Source organism: Pongo pygmaeus, chromosome 11 (assembly GCF_028885625.2).
Source record: "Pongo pygmaeus isolate AG05252 chromosome 11, NHGRI_mPonPyg2-v2.0_pri, whole genome shotgun sequence".
Lineage (NCBI taxonomy): Eukaryota > Metazoa > Chordata > Mammalia > Primates > Hominidae > Pongo > Pongo pygmaeus.
This window is the reverse complement of record NC_072384.2, coordinates 108,064,636-108,081,081: the sequence shown is the minus strand read 5'-3', so window position 1 is coordinate 108,081,081 and position 16,446 is coordinate 108,064,636. Positions and strand designations below refer to the sequence as shown.

The 16,446-nt window shown below is 44.0% G+C and overlaps 1 protein-coding gene across 4 annotated transcripts in view; it reads right to left on the bottom strand.

The window, feature by feature from the left end:
• Window positions 1–15,196, bottom strand: part of CCNYL1 (cyclin Y like 1) — a 46,704-nt gene extending 31,508 nt beyond the window's left edge. For 2 of the 4 annotated variants that reach the window (XM_054478441.1, XM_054478443.1), the window contains exon 1: window positions 14,620–15,100. In XM_054478441.1, coding sequence (XP_054334416.1) covers window positions 14,620–14,839 — 220 coding nt within the window. In that variant the 5' untranslated portion in view covers window positions 14,840–15,100. Of the gene's footprint in view, window positions 1–14,619 lie in introns of all 4 variants that reach the window. The other 2 variants (XM_054478446.2, XM_063647836.1) reach the window with 2 other exon arrangements.
• Between the last annotated feature and the right edge of the window lie 1,250 nt (window positions 15,197–16,446).

Sequence of the window (16,446 nt, the reverse complement as noted above, 5' to 3'; positions counted from 1 at the left end):
AAAGACAATACAGAAATACTCCTGGGGAATGCAAAATCGTAGAATCTCTCCACACATGTGGAACAAAACCAGGCTGTGTCAGAGACTTTTAATACAAAATCTGCACCTAAATAATCTGGTACAAATGTTAGATGAATCATACACATGCCCTCCTCCTTCAACTTATCAAATAGAAATATAACCACACTCTCCTCTTTGCTGCTATTACTAGCACATTTCAAGAACAATCTCAAGTAGCAAGTGATGCTGTGGCCAGTTAGCGTTAGGCACCAGCTCAATACATCAAATATGGTAAAACAAAGAGTTGTTTTTGGCAAATGTTCTTTAGACAATTAAACGGCTAATTCTAACTCCATTCAATAAGTAAACTAATTTAGTTAGCTGTGGTTTTTTGGGGGGCCATTCATCATGGCAGATTTAAGAGAACTAAATGGAAGTTCTGTGTTCTAATATACAGGAACATGTTAGAAAATGATTAACGTTTGCCCTCAATTTCTCACTTCTTCCTTCTAACAGCATGGTTAATTTGGTGTTTCATCAAGAGTACGTTTTAAAGCAAATCTTAGGGCTGTTTCTAAAAAATTTTGCCCCTATCTATGTCAAGATAAATCTGCCTGTAGTCCACCTTGCACCAAAGTTGGATAATATATTTAGGCAAGACTACAAAACAGACTCTTGAATTTTCATGAGACAAACTTTGCCATAATATGGGATAAAAATTGTCATGAGCGGAAAAAATAAAAATCTATGATATTCTTCAGCAAGGTACTTTTTTTTTTTTTTGAGATGGAGTCTCACTCTGTCACCCAGGCTGGAGTGCAGTGGCACGGTGTCGGCTCACTGCAACCTCCACCTCCAGGGTTCAAGCAATTCTCCTGCCTCAGTCTCCCAAATAGCTGGGATTACAGGTGCCTGCCACTACGCCGGCTAATTTTTGTATTTTTAGTAGAGACGGGTTTTACCATGTTGGCCAGGCTGGTCTCAAACTCCTGACCTCAGGTGATCCACCCACCTCAGCCTCCCAAGGTGCTGGGATTACAGGGGTGAGCCATTGCGCCCGGCCCAGCAAGGTCCATTTCAAGCCACTTATCTTAACCAATCTTGTAAGAAACTGGGCCAAGATCCAGAGTAACAGTTAAGGCGATATTTCCCAAAACTACATATTAATAGAATTGCTCTACTTTTAAAAAAGCGATTTAGTGGTCAAATGACAATATACTCTATCCCTGGCTCTTACAAAATCAAAATGCACATTGATATATTAAAAACTAATCAGTCTAGTAGTGATTACTGTCTAACTCAGCATTTCACAGATTTATCTACCTAGAATCCTTTTCTCTCTTCCAAGTAATTTGGTTAGAATCTTATATGAACATAATTTTGGGACTTCCTGGTTAAAATGAATTATGAATCATCCATTTTAATAGTACTGCCAGATCACTAAAAACTTACATACCTAAACCAACTGCTTTGTTCTCCATGGAAATTCCTTCACTGAACTTTTTTAAACCGCTTTTGGAGAAAACTATTCTTATGTAAAAGACCCACACAAAAATTATGTTTGAAGTTTTTCCACATCTTGAAAAGATGATGTGACAATTTTAAGCTATTTGGAAAAATAAAATCATTTGTGCCCAAAATGACAGGCAGAGACTTTCACAGCTGCCTCTACCTAAAGCTCCTTTTTTTTTTTTTTTTCCGAGACAGAGTCTCACTCTTTTGCCCAGGCTGGAGTGCAGTGGTGTAATCTTGGCTCACTGCAACCTCCACCTCCCGGGTTCAAGCAAATTGTCCTGCCTCAGCCTCCCAACTAGCTGGGATTACAGGCACGCATCACCATGCCCGGCTAATTTTTGTATTTTTAGTGGGGACTGGGTTTCACTATGCTGGCCAGGCTGGTCTCAAACTCCTGACCTTGTGATCTGCCCCCCTCGGCCTCCCAAAGTGCTGGGATTACAGGCGTGAGCCACCACACTCGGCCTCTACCTAAAGCTTCTAAAAGGATTCATGACTACTTCCTTTCAAAAAGAAAGCAAATATACTACCATTTGAATCTAAATAATAACTAATGTTTACAGAAGAAGCCATATTATGAATCAGTACCTATGTCAGGATAAAGTTTAATTAGGAATTTTCAATGGAAGTCCAGGAAAATTAAGTACCAAAATCAAAGAGAAGCAGACTTCACACACACACCTCCCCCGCCCCAAACCAAGATGTGCTACTATGTATTTAAATATAAGAAAACCAAGATGTGCTACTGTGTAAATATAAGAAATATCCAAGGCAGCTGGGCATGGTGGCTCATGCCTGTAATCCCAGTACTTTGGGAGGCCGAGGCTGGCAGATCATGAGGTCAGGAGTTTGAGACCAGCCTGACCAACCCAGTGAAACCCCATCTCTACTAAAAATACAAAAAAATCAGCCAGGCGTGATGGCGTGCGCCTCTAGTCCCAGCTGCTCAGGAAGCTGAAGCAGAAGAATCGCTTGAACCCAGGAGGCAGAGGCTGCAGTGAGCCAAGATCACGCCACTGCCCCCCAGCCTGGGCAACAGAGGAAGACTACATCTTAAAAAAAAAAAAAATCCAAGGCAACTAGGATAAAAGAAATGATAAGATATAGAGAAAAAAGCCAATTAGCCCAAGTAACAAGCTGGTACTCCCTCAACTCAGGGGTTTTAGGGTGGACATGTGACTTACAGCTGGCCAATCAATTACATTTCTCTTGGGACTTCCCAAGAACCAGAGGAGAAAGGCAGGGCTGTACTCTAGCACTGCTAGCCAGCCAGGAGCTGCCACCAGTGGCTCCCTCTGCCATCATGAAGGGTGTCTTTTCAGGAGAGATCAACAGAAGAGCAGAACTGAGACAAGTTCTGAGATCACTTAATTCCTGGGTCAAGTAATCCCTAACTGACTATGTGAATCCCTGGTTATACAGTTTTTTAAAATTTTTAACTATTTTGAGATAGATTTTTTGAACTTGCAAGTAAGAGGCCTGGTTTATCAACAATACTGATGTGATCACACTAAAGGTGGTGATAGGTAAAAGCCTCTAGCTCATTCCTTTAATATCTTACCATGAACAGAAATTTCCAAGAGTCAAAATAATGCTTCATTTGCAAATTACAAACAAATTACAAATTATAAACTCACAACCATTACTTTAAGTTGCTTTTCTTTTTGAGATGAAGTCTCGCTCTATCACCCAGGCTGGAGTGTAGTGGCCTGATCTCGGCTCACTGCAACCTCCACCTCCCAGGTTCAATTCTCCTGCCTCAGCCTCCCAAGTAGCTGGGACTCCAGGCATGTGCCAACATGCCCAGCTACCTTTTGCATTTTTAGTAGAGACGGGGTTTCACTATGTTGACCAGGCTGGTCTCGAACTCCTGACCTCATGATCTGCCTGCCTCGGCCTCCCAAAGTGCTGGGATTACAGGCGTGAGCCACTGTGCCCAGCCTTAAGTTGCTTTTCTTATGCATGTTAAAAAAAAAATAGCTCTAATCCATATACAACTTAGGTCTTATTTTACAAATGATCTCCACTCCAATGGAGAATATTTACTGTGTAATGGATAAATGATGGTCCATCAAGTGTTATTCCTATACTCTACTCAGCCAATCCCATATTGTTGGGGACTTAGGTACTTACAAAGCTCTGCTCTTAGGAGGAAAACCTTCAATTTTATGGTATTTTAAAATTATTTTAAAAATCTCCTTAGGAAAGATTTTTCACAAAAGTGGGATAATCAGACCAAAAGGTCAGATTGTTTTTACCGCTCAATATATAGTGCTCAGTTGCTTTCTAAAGGAGTTAAGGGTATATTAGGATATAATGCCACCAATTATACCAGTTTTAGCTCCTACCACAGCTTTGGATGCTTAAAAAAAATTCCTACTGATGTGAATGAGGAACATCACCATGGTGTAACTTGCATTTATTTATTTGATACAATTTGCTATATAACTTGCACTAACAATAAATACCACACATTGCTATTTTACAGAATGGACATTTAAGCCATTAGACAGTAAACGTCTGCATACACACACACACACACACACAGACACACACACACACACACACACACACACACACACACACAGAGTATCATTTCTGCACTCTCCATTAACTCTTTCCCCAAGAACCTAGGGGAGACTCTGACAAATGATACTACTCTATTCTCACTATCACAAAGGTAAGACTGCCAACTATTAAGGCATTAGGCTCCACAAACATGCACATACAAAATTTAGAGAAATGTCTGGAAAACAGAAACTCATCAATTACCATGCATCTTATACGTGAATGCCTTCAAAAATTATTTTTTAAAAAACTCCTAATAATGGGCTGAGCGTGGTGGCTCACGCCTGTAATACTAGCACTTTGGGAGGCCAAGGCGGGTGGATTGCCTGAGCTTAGGAGTTCAAGACCAGCCTGGGCAACATGGTGAAACCCCATCTCTACTAAAATACAAAAAAAAAAAAAAAATTAGCTGGGTGTGGCGGCGTGCGCCTGTAGTCCCAGCTACTCGGGAGGCTGAGGCAGGAGAATTGCTTGAGCTCAGGAGGCGGAGGTTGCAGTGAGCCGAGATGGCGCCACTGCACTCCAGCCTGGCAACAGAGCAAGACTCTGTCTCAAAACAAAAAAAAACAAAAAATTCCTAAGAATGTTTGAAACTAGGAGAAATAGTTTTTGATATCATGGTTAGGGGTTATGTCTAAAATTGTATTCTAAGACCCACCTGTTTTGTATTATCAATTTAAATTGCAACTTAATTTGAAAGCATGATAGTATGATGGGGGGCAAGTAAGACAAAAAAAAATTAAACTCAGGTCTTAATATAAACACCCCTCAGGGGAAGAAATCTATAAGATCCACTGACATTGAACACTGCTTTTCCTTGAATCTATCAGCCATCTCAATTTCACAGATGTTAATTAAAAATGTAAAAATATGGAACTTAGAATAAATGAAATGCATAATTACTAAAGGCTAAAAGTGTTAAAATTATGCAATTGTAAACTGTAAAGGAATGATTTTTCTTGTCAAAATATTAAAGGGAGAGGACAGCAACCAAGAAAGTAACTGACAGAAGCAGCATATTTCAGAGAAAGAGATTGATTTCAACATATTGATTTCAATATGTCCCAATTAAACAGGAGATATTGGCAGTTTCTGGGCCAACTGCTGGACATCTGTTTATTTAAAGGCTTACTGCATTTACTGACCTGCTCTATCATACTGCACACCGTATTAGTCTTACGGTCCATAACACAAACATTTCAAACCTCTCAATTATGATGTAAACTCTGAGATTTTATCTATGTTCACACGTTCCACCCATCAGGTAAGTCTTACCTGATGGGACTTGAGCTTCCCTGCCTCATCTGAGGTCACACAGTACACAGCCAAGCTCCAGTCTCATGCGCACTCATGCCTTGCTTCTGCCTTCCTAGCTTCTGACAATCCTAAATCTGGTTTCCAAACCACTTCTCTACCTCCTTCTACGTCAGCGTTCAGTCTTGCTTTAACTTACCTTCACTCCTCAATCTATGTTTTAGTGACTGTGACTGAGCTGTGACATTTCATATGCTATAGTATACCTTTCTCCCTTTGTGTATTTCTTAATAGCACTTAACTCCTTTTTTAGACTTTTAAGAATATTTCTGGGTGGAGTGCAGTGACTCACACCTGTAATCCCAGCACTCTGGGAGGTTGAGGCAGAAGGATCACTTGAGAACAGTTCAAGACCAGCCTGGGCAACATAGTGAGACCCTCATCTCTACAAAAATTTTTAAAAAATTAGTTGGATGTGGAGGCATATGCCTGTAGTTCCAGCTATTTGGGAGGCTGAAGTAGCAGGATAGCTTGAGCCCAGGGATTTGAGGTTACAGTGAGCTCGAACGGCACTACTGCGCTCCAGCCTGGGCGACAGGCAGAGTTGTGACCCGGTCTCATACAGAGAGAAAAAAAAAAAAGTCTGGGTTACAAGTACCTCCATTTCATTTTTCATTATCCAATGTTATTATTTTAACTCCAAAGCTTAATTAACTGAAAAAAAGGTGGAAAAAAGGCAGTATCCAAAGAAGCCCATGAGTCATTCTATAAATTATAATCCTATAGGCCATATATCTGAAATTTACATTCTTGATCTACCAAGCCTTCTTTTTTTTTGAGACGGAGTCTCACTCTACCGCCCAGGCTGGAGTGCAGTGGCGTGATCTCGGCTCACTGCAACCTCTGCCTCCTGAGTTCAAGCAATTTTTCTGCTTCAGCCTCCCAAGTAGCTGGGACTACAGGCATGTGCTACCAAGCCCAACTAATTTTTGTATTTTTATTAGAGATGGGGTTTCACCATGTTGGCCAGGATGGTCTCCATCTCCTGACCTCGTGATCCACCCGCCTCAGCCTCCCAAAGTGCTGGACTACAGGCATGAGCCACCACACCTGACCATACCAAGTCTTATCTTTTTAAACCTTGGAAAACTCTTAGTCCCAGCTACTTGGGAGGCTGAGGCAAGAGGATCACTTGAGCCCAGGAAGTGGAGGCTGCAGTGAGCTATGATCACACCACTGCACTCCAGCCTCGGCAACTGAGAAAGACCATCTCAAAAACAAAAAACAAATTAAAAAACCTTGGAAAATTCAATTTACACCTCTCAAAGCCTGTCTTCTCATATGTAAAACAAGTATAATTCTTATACTACCTAACTCAAAATATAGTGAGAATAAAATGAAATGCAAGAGCAATTGCTATAAGCCAGGCACAGTAGCTCACACCTGTAATCCCAGCATTTTGGGAGGCTGAGGTGGGCAGATCACCTGAGGTCAGGAGTTCATGACCAGCCTGGCCAAGATGGCGAAACCCCTTCTCTACTAAAAATATAAAAATTAGCTGGGCCTGGTGGCACACGCCTGTAGTCCCAGCTACTCAGGAGGCTGAGGCAGGAGAACTGCTGGAACCCAGGAGGTGGAGGTTGCAGTGAGCTGAGATCGTGCCACTGTACTCCAGCCTGGGCAACAGAACTAGACTCCATCTCAAAAAAAAAAAAAAAAAAGCTATTGCTATATACCACATAACGCACCATAAATTATAAAACAAAGTTTTCACAAATTAAAAGCAAAAGTGAACAGTTAGCATTTATTGGAAAGGCCATACCAAAATAACATCTTGAGCAAATATGCACTTTGGCTGCCCTTGAAATTAAGGGAAAAACAGTCACACACCACCACCAAGAATTCCTTTCAGTGTTGTTGTTTTAAATAAGCAAATACATATTATTTCGTACATTACTGTACTTTCTCCTCCTTGTTTTTTTCATGTAACATATCCTGGATATCTGGTATCACTCCATAGCAGTAAAGAGTTTTTTTTTTTTTTTTTTTTTTAACAGCTCCATAGTTCTCCTCTGTGTGGATATAACAGTTTATTTTACCAATTTCTTACTAGACATATTAATTATTTCCAATATTTAGCTATTGAAAATAATGCAACAAAATCTCATGCACATGTTATTTCATATTTATGGGGTATGCCTTCAGGATAAATTCCTTTAAGTAGGATTTCTGGATTAAATGCATTTGCAATGTTTGAGATTATGCCAAATTCCTCTTCAGGGAGTCAAACCACCTTGCATTTTAACCAGCAGTATACGAATGCAACTCTCTTCGCGGCCACACCAAAGAATGTATTGTCAAGTTTTTGGATCTTCTCCCAACAGAGAAATCACAGCATACTTTTCGTTTGTATTTCTCTTAAGTGTGAAACTGTGTTTAAGGATCATCTGCATTTATTTTTCTGTGACTTGTCTATTCATCACTTTGTTACCTACTTTTGCAGCTAGTCTGATCTTTTTTTTTGAGACAGTCTCACCATCACCCAGGCTGGAGGGCAGTGGAGCAATCACAGCTCACTCCAGCCTTGACTCCTGGGCTCAGGAGATTCTCCTGCCTCAGCTTCTTGAGTAGCTGGGACTATGGGTGTGTGCCACCACACCTGGCTAATTTACCTTTTGTAGAGGCAGAGTCTCAGCATGTTGTCCAGGCTAGTCCCAGCCCCCTCCTGGGCTCAAGCAATCCTCCTGCCTCTGCTTCCCAAACTGCTGGGATTATAGGCATGAGCCACCGTCTAATTTTTTTCTGAAACAATTAAAAATATTGGCTGGGCGTGGTGGCTCACACCTGTAATCCCAGCACCTTGGGAGGCCAAGGTGGGCGGATCACGAGGTTGGGAGATCGAGACCATCCTGGCTAACATGGAGAAACCCTATCTCTATTAAAAAATACAAAAAATTAGCCAGGTGTAGTGGCATGTGCTTGTAGTCCCAGCTACTCAGGAGGCTGAGGCAGGAGAATCGCTTGAACCCGGGAGCAGGAGGTTGCAGTGAGCTGAGATTGAGCCACTGTACTTCAACCTGGACAACACAGTGAGACTCCATCTCAAAAAAAAAAAAGAATTAAAAATATTTCCCAGGCTATAATCCTCCAATGGTTTCCTATCACAACTAAAGTCTATATTCTTTGCCAAGGCCCACTATACATACATGGCCTTAACCCACCATAGTCCTGGCATCCTTTTCACTTTTCTGCAGCCACCCTGTGTCTTTCTGTCCTTGGCCAAAAACAAGTTTGCTCCCATTCAAGGAACTCCAAAGTAACTTTCCGTCTGCGTGGACCCCTGGCTCTTGCCAACCATCCTCACAAGGCTCCCTTCTCACTTTAGGACTGCTCATAGGTCACGTAAGGAGAGCAGCCATCTTTCATCCCCACAACCCTCATGTAACTGTCCTCCTCCCCAATCCATGACCCTATTTGACTTTTTTCCCCAGCACCTCACCACCTAACATTCTTGATTAGTCATATATTATCTATCCCTAGCTCCCTCCAGAATGTAAGGATCAGAGTTAGGATGAGGCTCTGTCTTGTATACCACTGTTTGCCCTGAATCTGGAACACAGCCTGGCCACCTAAAGGTACTCAATAAACATCTGTTTCAGCACACCCCAAAACTAGTCAAGTTTCTCCCAGTTTTCCCACATCTTTTAAGATTTCTTCTAACGCTCTCTCTTGATTTGTCATCTAATCAAATCTTTTAAAGTGGTAAGCATCGAATCTTTTAAAGTGGTAGCTATTCAGAATTAAAGATGCAAGATAGGCTACCAAGAAACAAAAAATATTAAATGATGAATTCTAATGTCCAGGAAAAAGTCAATGCTAACTCCAATTTGGCATAAGAACATTTTTTTTTTTTTTTTTTGAGATGGAGTCTCGCTCTGTCGCCAGGCTGGAGTGCAGTGGCACGATCTTGGCTCACTGCAATCTCTGCCTCCTGGGTTCACACCATTCTCCTGCCTCAGCCTCCCGAGTAGCTGGGACTACGGGCGCCCGCCACCACGCCCAGCTAATTTTTGGTATTTTTCGTAGAGATGGGGTTTCACCGTGTTAGCCAGGATGGTCTTAATCTCCTGACCTCGTGATCCACCCGCCTCGGCCTCCCAAAGTGCTGGGATTACAGGCGTGAGCCACTGCGCCTGGCCCATAAGAACACTGAATACTAAAATATCTTAACTACAAAATGACTCAACCCATAGATTTAACTAAATTCTATAGGGAGATACAAGGCATCAGTCATCAAAACATGTTTTTATCGGTATCCTTGAAATCAAATGTAATGAGACTGTGTATGATGTTACTAGGAAAGATGCCCAATCATAAAGGATAGGTAAATAAATGATACTCCAACCATCTGATGGTACGTTAAGCAGTTACTAGAAGGCATGCGATAGAGCAGGGTGTCCTGGCATGGAAAGATATCCTGGAGCACTCTCTGGATGTCAAGCAGTGATTCAGGAATTTATGACATTATTTCACTCTTGTCTAAGTTATGAAGCAGCTCATATAGAATAATCTCATTTTTCTAAAATAAAATGTTATATTCATATGCATACCATAATCAATGACTTTTCTGTATTCTCTACGTCTTTTACATCATATTATTCAAAAAAGCAAAAAAAAAAAGGGCTTAAAATAGCTACTGGAAAGAGGAAAGATCTGTTGCTCAGAGGTTTTTCCACATTACATTGCCAATTCTTTCCCTACCTTCACCCATCAGTGGAAGAGAATAGAAAGGGTCACTTCAGAGAGTGCCTTTAGCCAGCAAATGAGCAAAGCTCCTAACGTCAGAACATAAAATGCTCTATGAAAAGTCGAGAGTACTAATAAAATTGGACAATAAGATCTTAGTATCTTATTTTGTGTTAGTGATACTACCGTCAGTTATGTTAGACATACCATTAAATAAAGGCAAGGTAGGGCCAGGCGCAGTGGCTCACGCCTGTAATCCCAGCACTTTGGGAGGCCGAAGTGGGCGGATCGCGAGGTCAGGAGATCGAGACCATTCTGGCTAACACGGTGAAACCCCACCTCTACTAAAAATACAAAAAAAATTTGCCGGGCATGGTGGCGGACGCCTGTAGTCCCAGCTACTCGGGAGGCTGAGGCAGGAGAATGGCGTGAACCCGGGAGGCGGAGCTTGCAGTGAGCCAAGATCGCACCATTGCACTCCAGCCTGGGTGACAGAGCGAGACTCTGTCTCCAAAAAAAAAAAAAAACAAAAACAGGCAAGGTAGTAGAAAATACTTTGAGTCTATCTGAAATGTTTACTAGGTTCTTAGGAGCATCTCTTTGAAATAGCTTGATGAGACAAGGTGTGGTGGCTCACGCCTGTAATCCCAGCACTTTGGGAGGTCGAGACAGGTGGATCACCTTAGGTCAGGAGTTCCAGACCAGCCTGGCCAACATGGTGAAACCATCTCTACTAAAAACACAAAAAATTAACTGGGCGTGGCGGCACACACCTGTAATCCCAGCTACTCAGGAGGCTGACGCAGGAGAATCACTTGAACCCCGGGGGCGGAGGTTACAGTAAACCGAGATCGCACCATTCCACTCCAGCCTGAGCAACAAGAGCAAAACTCTGTCTCAAAAAAAAAAAAAAAAAAGCCAGGCGCGGTGGCTCACGCCTATGATCCCAGCACTTTGGGAGGCCAAGGCAGCTGGATGGCTTGAGGTCAGGAGTTCGAGACCAGCCTGGCCAACATATCAAAACCCCGTCTCTACTAAAAATACAAAAATTAGCTGGGCATGGTGGCATGTGCCTGTAATCCCAGCTACTTGGGAGGCTGAGGCAGGAGAATCGCTTGAACACGGGAGGAACAGGCTGCACTGAACCAAGTTTGTGCCACTGTACTCCAGCCTAGGCAAGAGTGAAGCTCTGTCAAAAAAAAAAAAAAAAAAAAAAAAAGAAATAGCTTGAAGAACAAAGCCAAGCGTCACTTATATAGGATTTTTGTCTAAGTAACAAAAATAATTCTTCATTGTAGAAAAGCTAAATTTTTTGTTTGTTTGTTTTGAGACAGAGTCTTGTTCCACTGCCCAGGCTGGAGTGCAGTGGCATGATCTCAGCTCACTGCAAACTCTGTCACCCGGGTTCAAGCCATTCTCCTGCCTTAGCCTCCTGAGTAGCTGGGATTACAGGCGCCCGCCACCACGCCCAGCTAATTTTTGTATTTTTAGTAGAGACGGGGTTTCACCATGTTGGCCAGGCTGGTCTCGAACTCCTGACCTCGTGATCCGCCCACCTCAGCCTCCCAAAGTGCTGGGATTACAGGCGTGAGCCACCACGCCCAGCCAAATGTTTTACATCTAAGTAAGAATTTCTGTTTCCAGGGAGACTGATATAAAATTGTCTGAAATAAAGATATTAAAAGCAAACTTTCAATGTGTCTATACTTTATATTTGGTGTTCTGGCCATGTTTCTATGGAAACTTATGAATAATAGGCAAATGCCAAAATTGAGATTTCTATTATCACTTTATTGAATGCCACAAAAATAAATTTTGAGACAAATTGAAATAAAAATGTAACAGTCATACTAACATACAATGGTAAATTCTGTGCTTACAAATTCTCTTTTTTCAACTTTTATGATTTAGCACTCTTTATCATCATCCCATGCTTAATGCCTGGTACCTTACCTTCCCTCTTGCCAGCTTCTCCTAATATTCCTCTATCCAGGGCATTCTCAGCTTCAATTCACAGTTACCAGAACAAACTCCTTAAAATTTATCAACCTGTTTATTTGATGGGTATATTTAGGCCATTTTGTTACCTCTACTTTTATTCTTATCCACTAAAATGAATGTATAGACATAAGATGGAGCCAGGCAAGATGGCACACGCCCGTGGTCCCAGCTATTCAGGAGGCTGAGGTGGGAGGACTGCTTGAGCCCAGGCCAGGAGTTCAAGGCCAGCCTGGTCAACACAGTGAGACTCTTTCTCTTAAAAAAAAAAAAAAAAAAAAAGAAAAGAAAGAAAGAAAAGAAAAGAGATGTAAATGTTGCCTCTGAATCGTGTAAAATAAACTTTGAAAGGAACTAATCAAGACCGAAGTAAGTTCTCAAAAACAGGACTATTTTATGGGTAAAATACATGATGCATTCTGGATTTTTAAAAGTTTTTTAAGAACTGAACTTGGTATATCTCACCTCCATGTCAGTCTGAGAACTGAGAACCTTAGTTCTGTTCAGTGGCTGTCTTACGTAGTCATTCCAGATACCTAACTCTTCATTTCTTCATTAGCAACACGGGGAATATAAACAGGCCTTATTTTGGAAGGGCTAAATTAAATGTACATGAAAGTATGTATTTTCATGTACACTGGGTGAGAGCCTTATTTGGATGAGAGCCTTATTTGGGGCTCTCACCCAACACCACCCACCCATCTACTAACTGGTGTGTAAAATCACTCAGAGGCTTACCTGAAACCACTAAGAGAGCATTAAGTTTTCACAAGTACTTACATGCTTTGTGTATAAAGGTACAATCAACTAACTCACATAATATATTTGTTCATTCTTTCACAATGTTTGAATATTCCGAAAGGTGAGTACAGTAGTTCCTAGTTACAAAGGCATGTCCATCATGAAGCTTAATTATTATTTTAAAGAAATTAAGAGTCCAAGCAAAGTTTAAATATAAGAGTTCTAACACATTTCTTCTATAGTAATGAAATCTCTGGCATTTAAACGAAACAAATGAGCCCACTGGATTTAAACATCTTTAAGATACAATGTTTTTCTACTTCAAAGGAATTAGTTTTTATTCAAGAATCACGCTGTTACCCGGAATTATTTTTACCTAGACTTATCTCTTTCCAAAATTCTAGAGGCAAAAAACTAAACGTTTCCTCTCTCCTCACCCCTACCCCAACGGTTTAGAGTCTGACGAACTCCAACATTCTCATCTTTGACCAGGATTCTATTAGCAGGATTGGGAGGAAGGAAGGGGAGCCACGGAAACAAACACTTTTGAGCAGGCAGGGCCTAGCATTTTAACTTCCAAACCATTACATTATAAATTAAGTCTAAATTTATATTTTGTCTCTTTTGAAACTTCTAACCATGAACCACCCCACGTCTCTTTTAGAACAAGGAGGTAATGAAGTCTGTTCAGTCACCGGAGAATGGCTGGAGATGTATTTGTCACCGTGGGAATTTTAAAGTAATCAGAACTCCGTGGCTAAACTCCTTTGAGTTAACAACAACCACTGGGCGCGGTGGCTCACGCCTGTAATCCCAGCACTTTGGGAGGCCGAGGCGGGCGGATCAAGAAGTCTGGAGTTCGAGACCAGCCTGACCAACATGGTGAAACCCCGTCTCTACTAAAAATTCAAAAATTAGCTGGACGTGGTGGCGCACACCTGTAATCTCAGCTACTCGGGAGGCTGAGGCAGACGAATCGCTTGAAACCGAGAGGCGGAGGTTGCAGCGAGCCGAGATCGCGCCACTGCACTCCAGCCTGGGCGGGAGACAAAACGAGATTTCGTCTCAAAAAAACAACATTTCTGCACCCCTGGTAATAACCTCTCACACCCTTCACAGTCATTTTACGCCCCTCCCCCCATTTTCTTTCTTTCTGTGTTCAAATTATAGTTGGAAGGAATAAAGCAGCTTCTTTCAAGCCGACTTAACCTATTAGGAATACCATATAGTGTTTCCTATGGCAACCTCTATTTTGAGCCTAAATAAGGAATCTCCAAACATCTGGATCTAAACTGTCGCGGGCATCAGCTACCTTCACGGATGGGAGGAAGGAACAATCACACCCTTACCTGGTTCCTTCACTTAAGGTACCATCTGGATGGGTTAAGGGAGGAAATGGGATGAGTACTCCGAAGTTGAGGTATTTGAGTTTCCATTGAGAAAAGGAAAACAATATACCCCAAAAGTCTTAGCAAAGTCCCACCAAACAATGAACAGAGCTACAAACAAGAAGGGCGGCGGACTAGAGGGTCCCACGCCGGCTTGGGAGAATGGGAAGAGGGAGCAAGAACTGGGCGTTACGGTAAGAAGGAGGGAAACAAACTGGCCAGACGCAGCAGGGAAAGAATAAGGGGTGGGGACGCGAGGCAGAGCCAGCCTTCGTCCCGGAGCCCAGCCCCGGGAAAACCGGCTACCGGCAGGAAGGAGCCCGAGGCGGCGGATGCCTCCCGGGGGACTCTGGGGGAGGCGGCGGGCAGAGGTGAGCCCGAGGGCGGATGGCATCCGCCGCTTCCTTACCTTCGGGCATCTCGCGGTCGCTGATGTGCTGCAGGTGGTGGCCCTCGCCCTCTCCGAAATCCAACTCGGCAGGCTCCACAACAGCGGGCGCTACTGCCACCGCGTCCCCGGACGCCGCCTCGTAGATGTCGGACGCGCAGTACAGCTCCGCCGACCCCGCGCGCCGGCCCAGCTTGGGGCTGGCATTGGGGGACACGCAACAGGTCAGCGTGTTCCCCATGGGAAGCCTCCGCTCCTCTCCGCCGCCGCCTTCGCTCACCCCCTACTCCGCCGCCCTCAGCAGCCGCCCCCTCCCCCAACAATGGCGCGGCCGGCACCGGCAGCCCCGAGCTACGCTGGGGCTGCACCGCGCAAGCAGACACCGCCTCGCCCGCGGTTCGCCCGCCCGCCCGCCCCGTGGCCCGGCCCCGGGCAGGGCTCGGGCCTCGGCCGCACCCCCACCGCCGCGCTGCCGCCGCCTCCCTTGAGCTGACTTGTCTGCGAGGGCGGTGACCAGCCCGGCTTATTTAAAAGGGGTGGGGAACCCAACAAGCGCTGTGAGGCACAGCCACTGCCGGGAGAGAGCGCGGCTGGAGCTCCTCCTCCTTCCGCCGCCGCCTACCGACTGAAGGCCGCTTGCCCTGGCCGGTGCCTGCCAACCGGAACGCGACCTGCGGTCACCTGGTTAGGAGGAACCAATCATGCTCAGAGTTCCCCCTCCGGCGCCCGCCTCGAAGCCAGACACGTGACCCGCTGCCCCGCCCCCGCCTGGCAGCTGCCCAGCCCCTCACGCCGCTCGCCCCGACTCGGGTTTTCATTCATCGCTGGTTGCTGGGAGTTTTCCGGTCCTACTGGAAGCGCACGGGCATTTGTAACTGGAAGCTGTGTCAATGATCTCTGTAGAAAGCCGTTATTAGTAAAGAGTGCGCTCCATTAGCAACTCTTTTTCCGAGTCTGACAGCTTTCGTTTGCTCACTAAACTTGGTTACACCCAAATTGTTAACTGTTTTTGTAACTAAATGCTCCGCTCCTGTCTTCCAATGAGCGTTAGTTTTCACCTGCAACGTGATCATAGCAACCCTGGGGCCCTGGTCCTACTCTCCATAAGGAGTTGTGGCTGTGGGTCTTGAATGAGACTCGAGGACACGTCACCCTTCCACTTCCTCGTCCATAAAATAGGGACCTAACTCGTCCCTGCCAACTCTGAAATGCTGGGACTCACCAACTCCCTCTTCTTGCCTGTTTCTCTCCTCTAGGCAGGGACTTCCAGATTTCCCTTCTTGTACTAAAAACAGCACATAAAGCACGATTTTCTCACGCAAAACTGAGAACCATGCAGTGGGGTGTCACAGTCTTGATTCCATGAAGATGAATAGTTACCATTTGGCAAGTACTGTGTGCCAGACAGTGTTCCAACTGTGGTATATTTATTTAGCCCTTAAAAACAATCCCGGCAGGGCGCAGTGGCTCATGCCTGTAATCCCAACACTTTGGGAGGCTGAGGCGGGCGGATCACGAGGTCAGGAGATCCAGACCATCCTGGCTAACATGGTGAAACCCCGTCTCTACTAAAAATACAAAAAATTAGCCGGGCGTGGTGGCACGCGCCTGTAGTCCCAGCTACTCGGGAGGCTGAGGCAGGAGAATCACTTGAACCCGGGAGGCAGAGGTTGCCGTAAGGCGAGATCGCGCCATTGCACTCCAGCCTGGGCGACCTAGGCTCCGTTTCAAAAAAATAAAAAATAAAAATAAAAATAAATAAATAAATAAATTTTATATATATATATATATACACACACACACACACACACACACACAATGTCACTTCCTCCCTAAGCTTGATTTCTA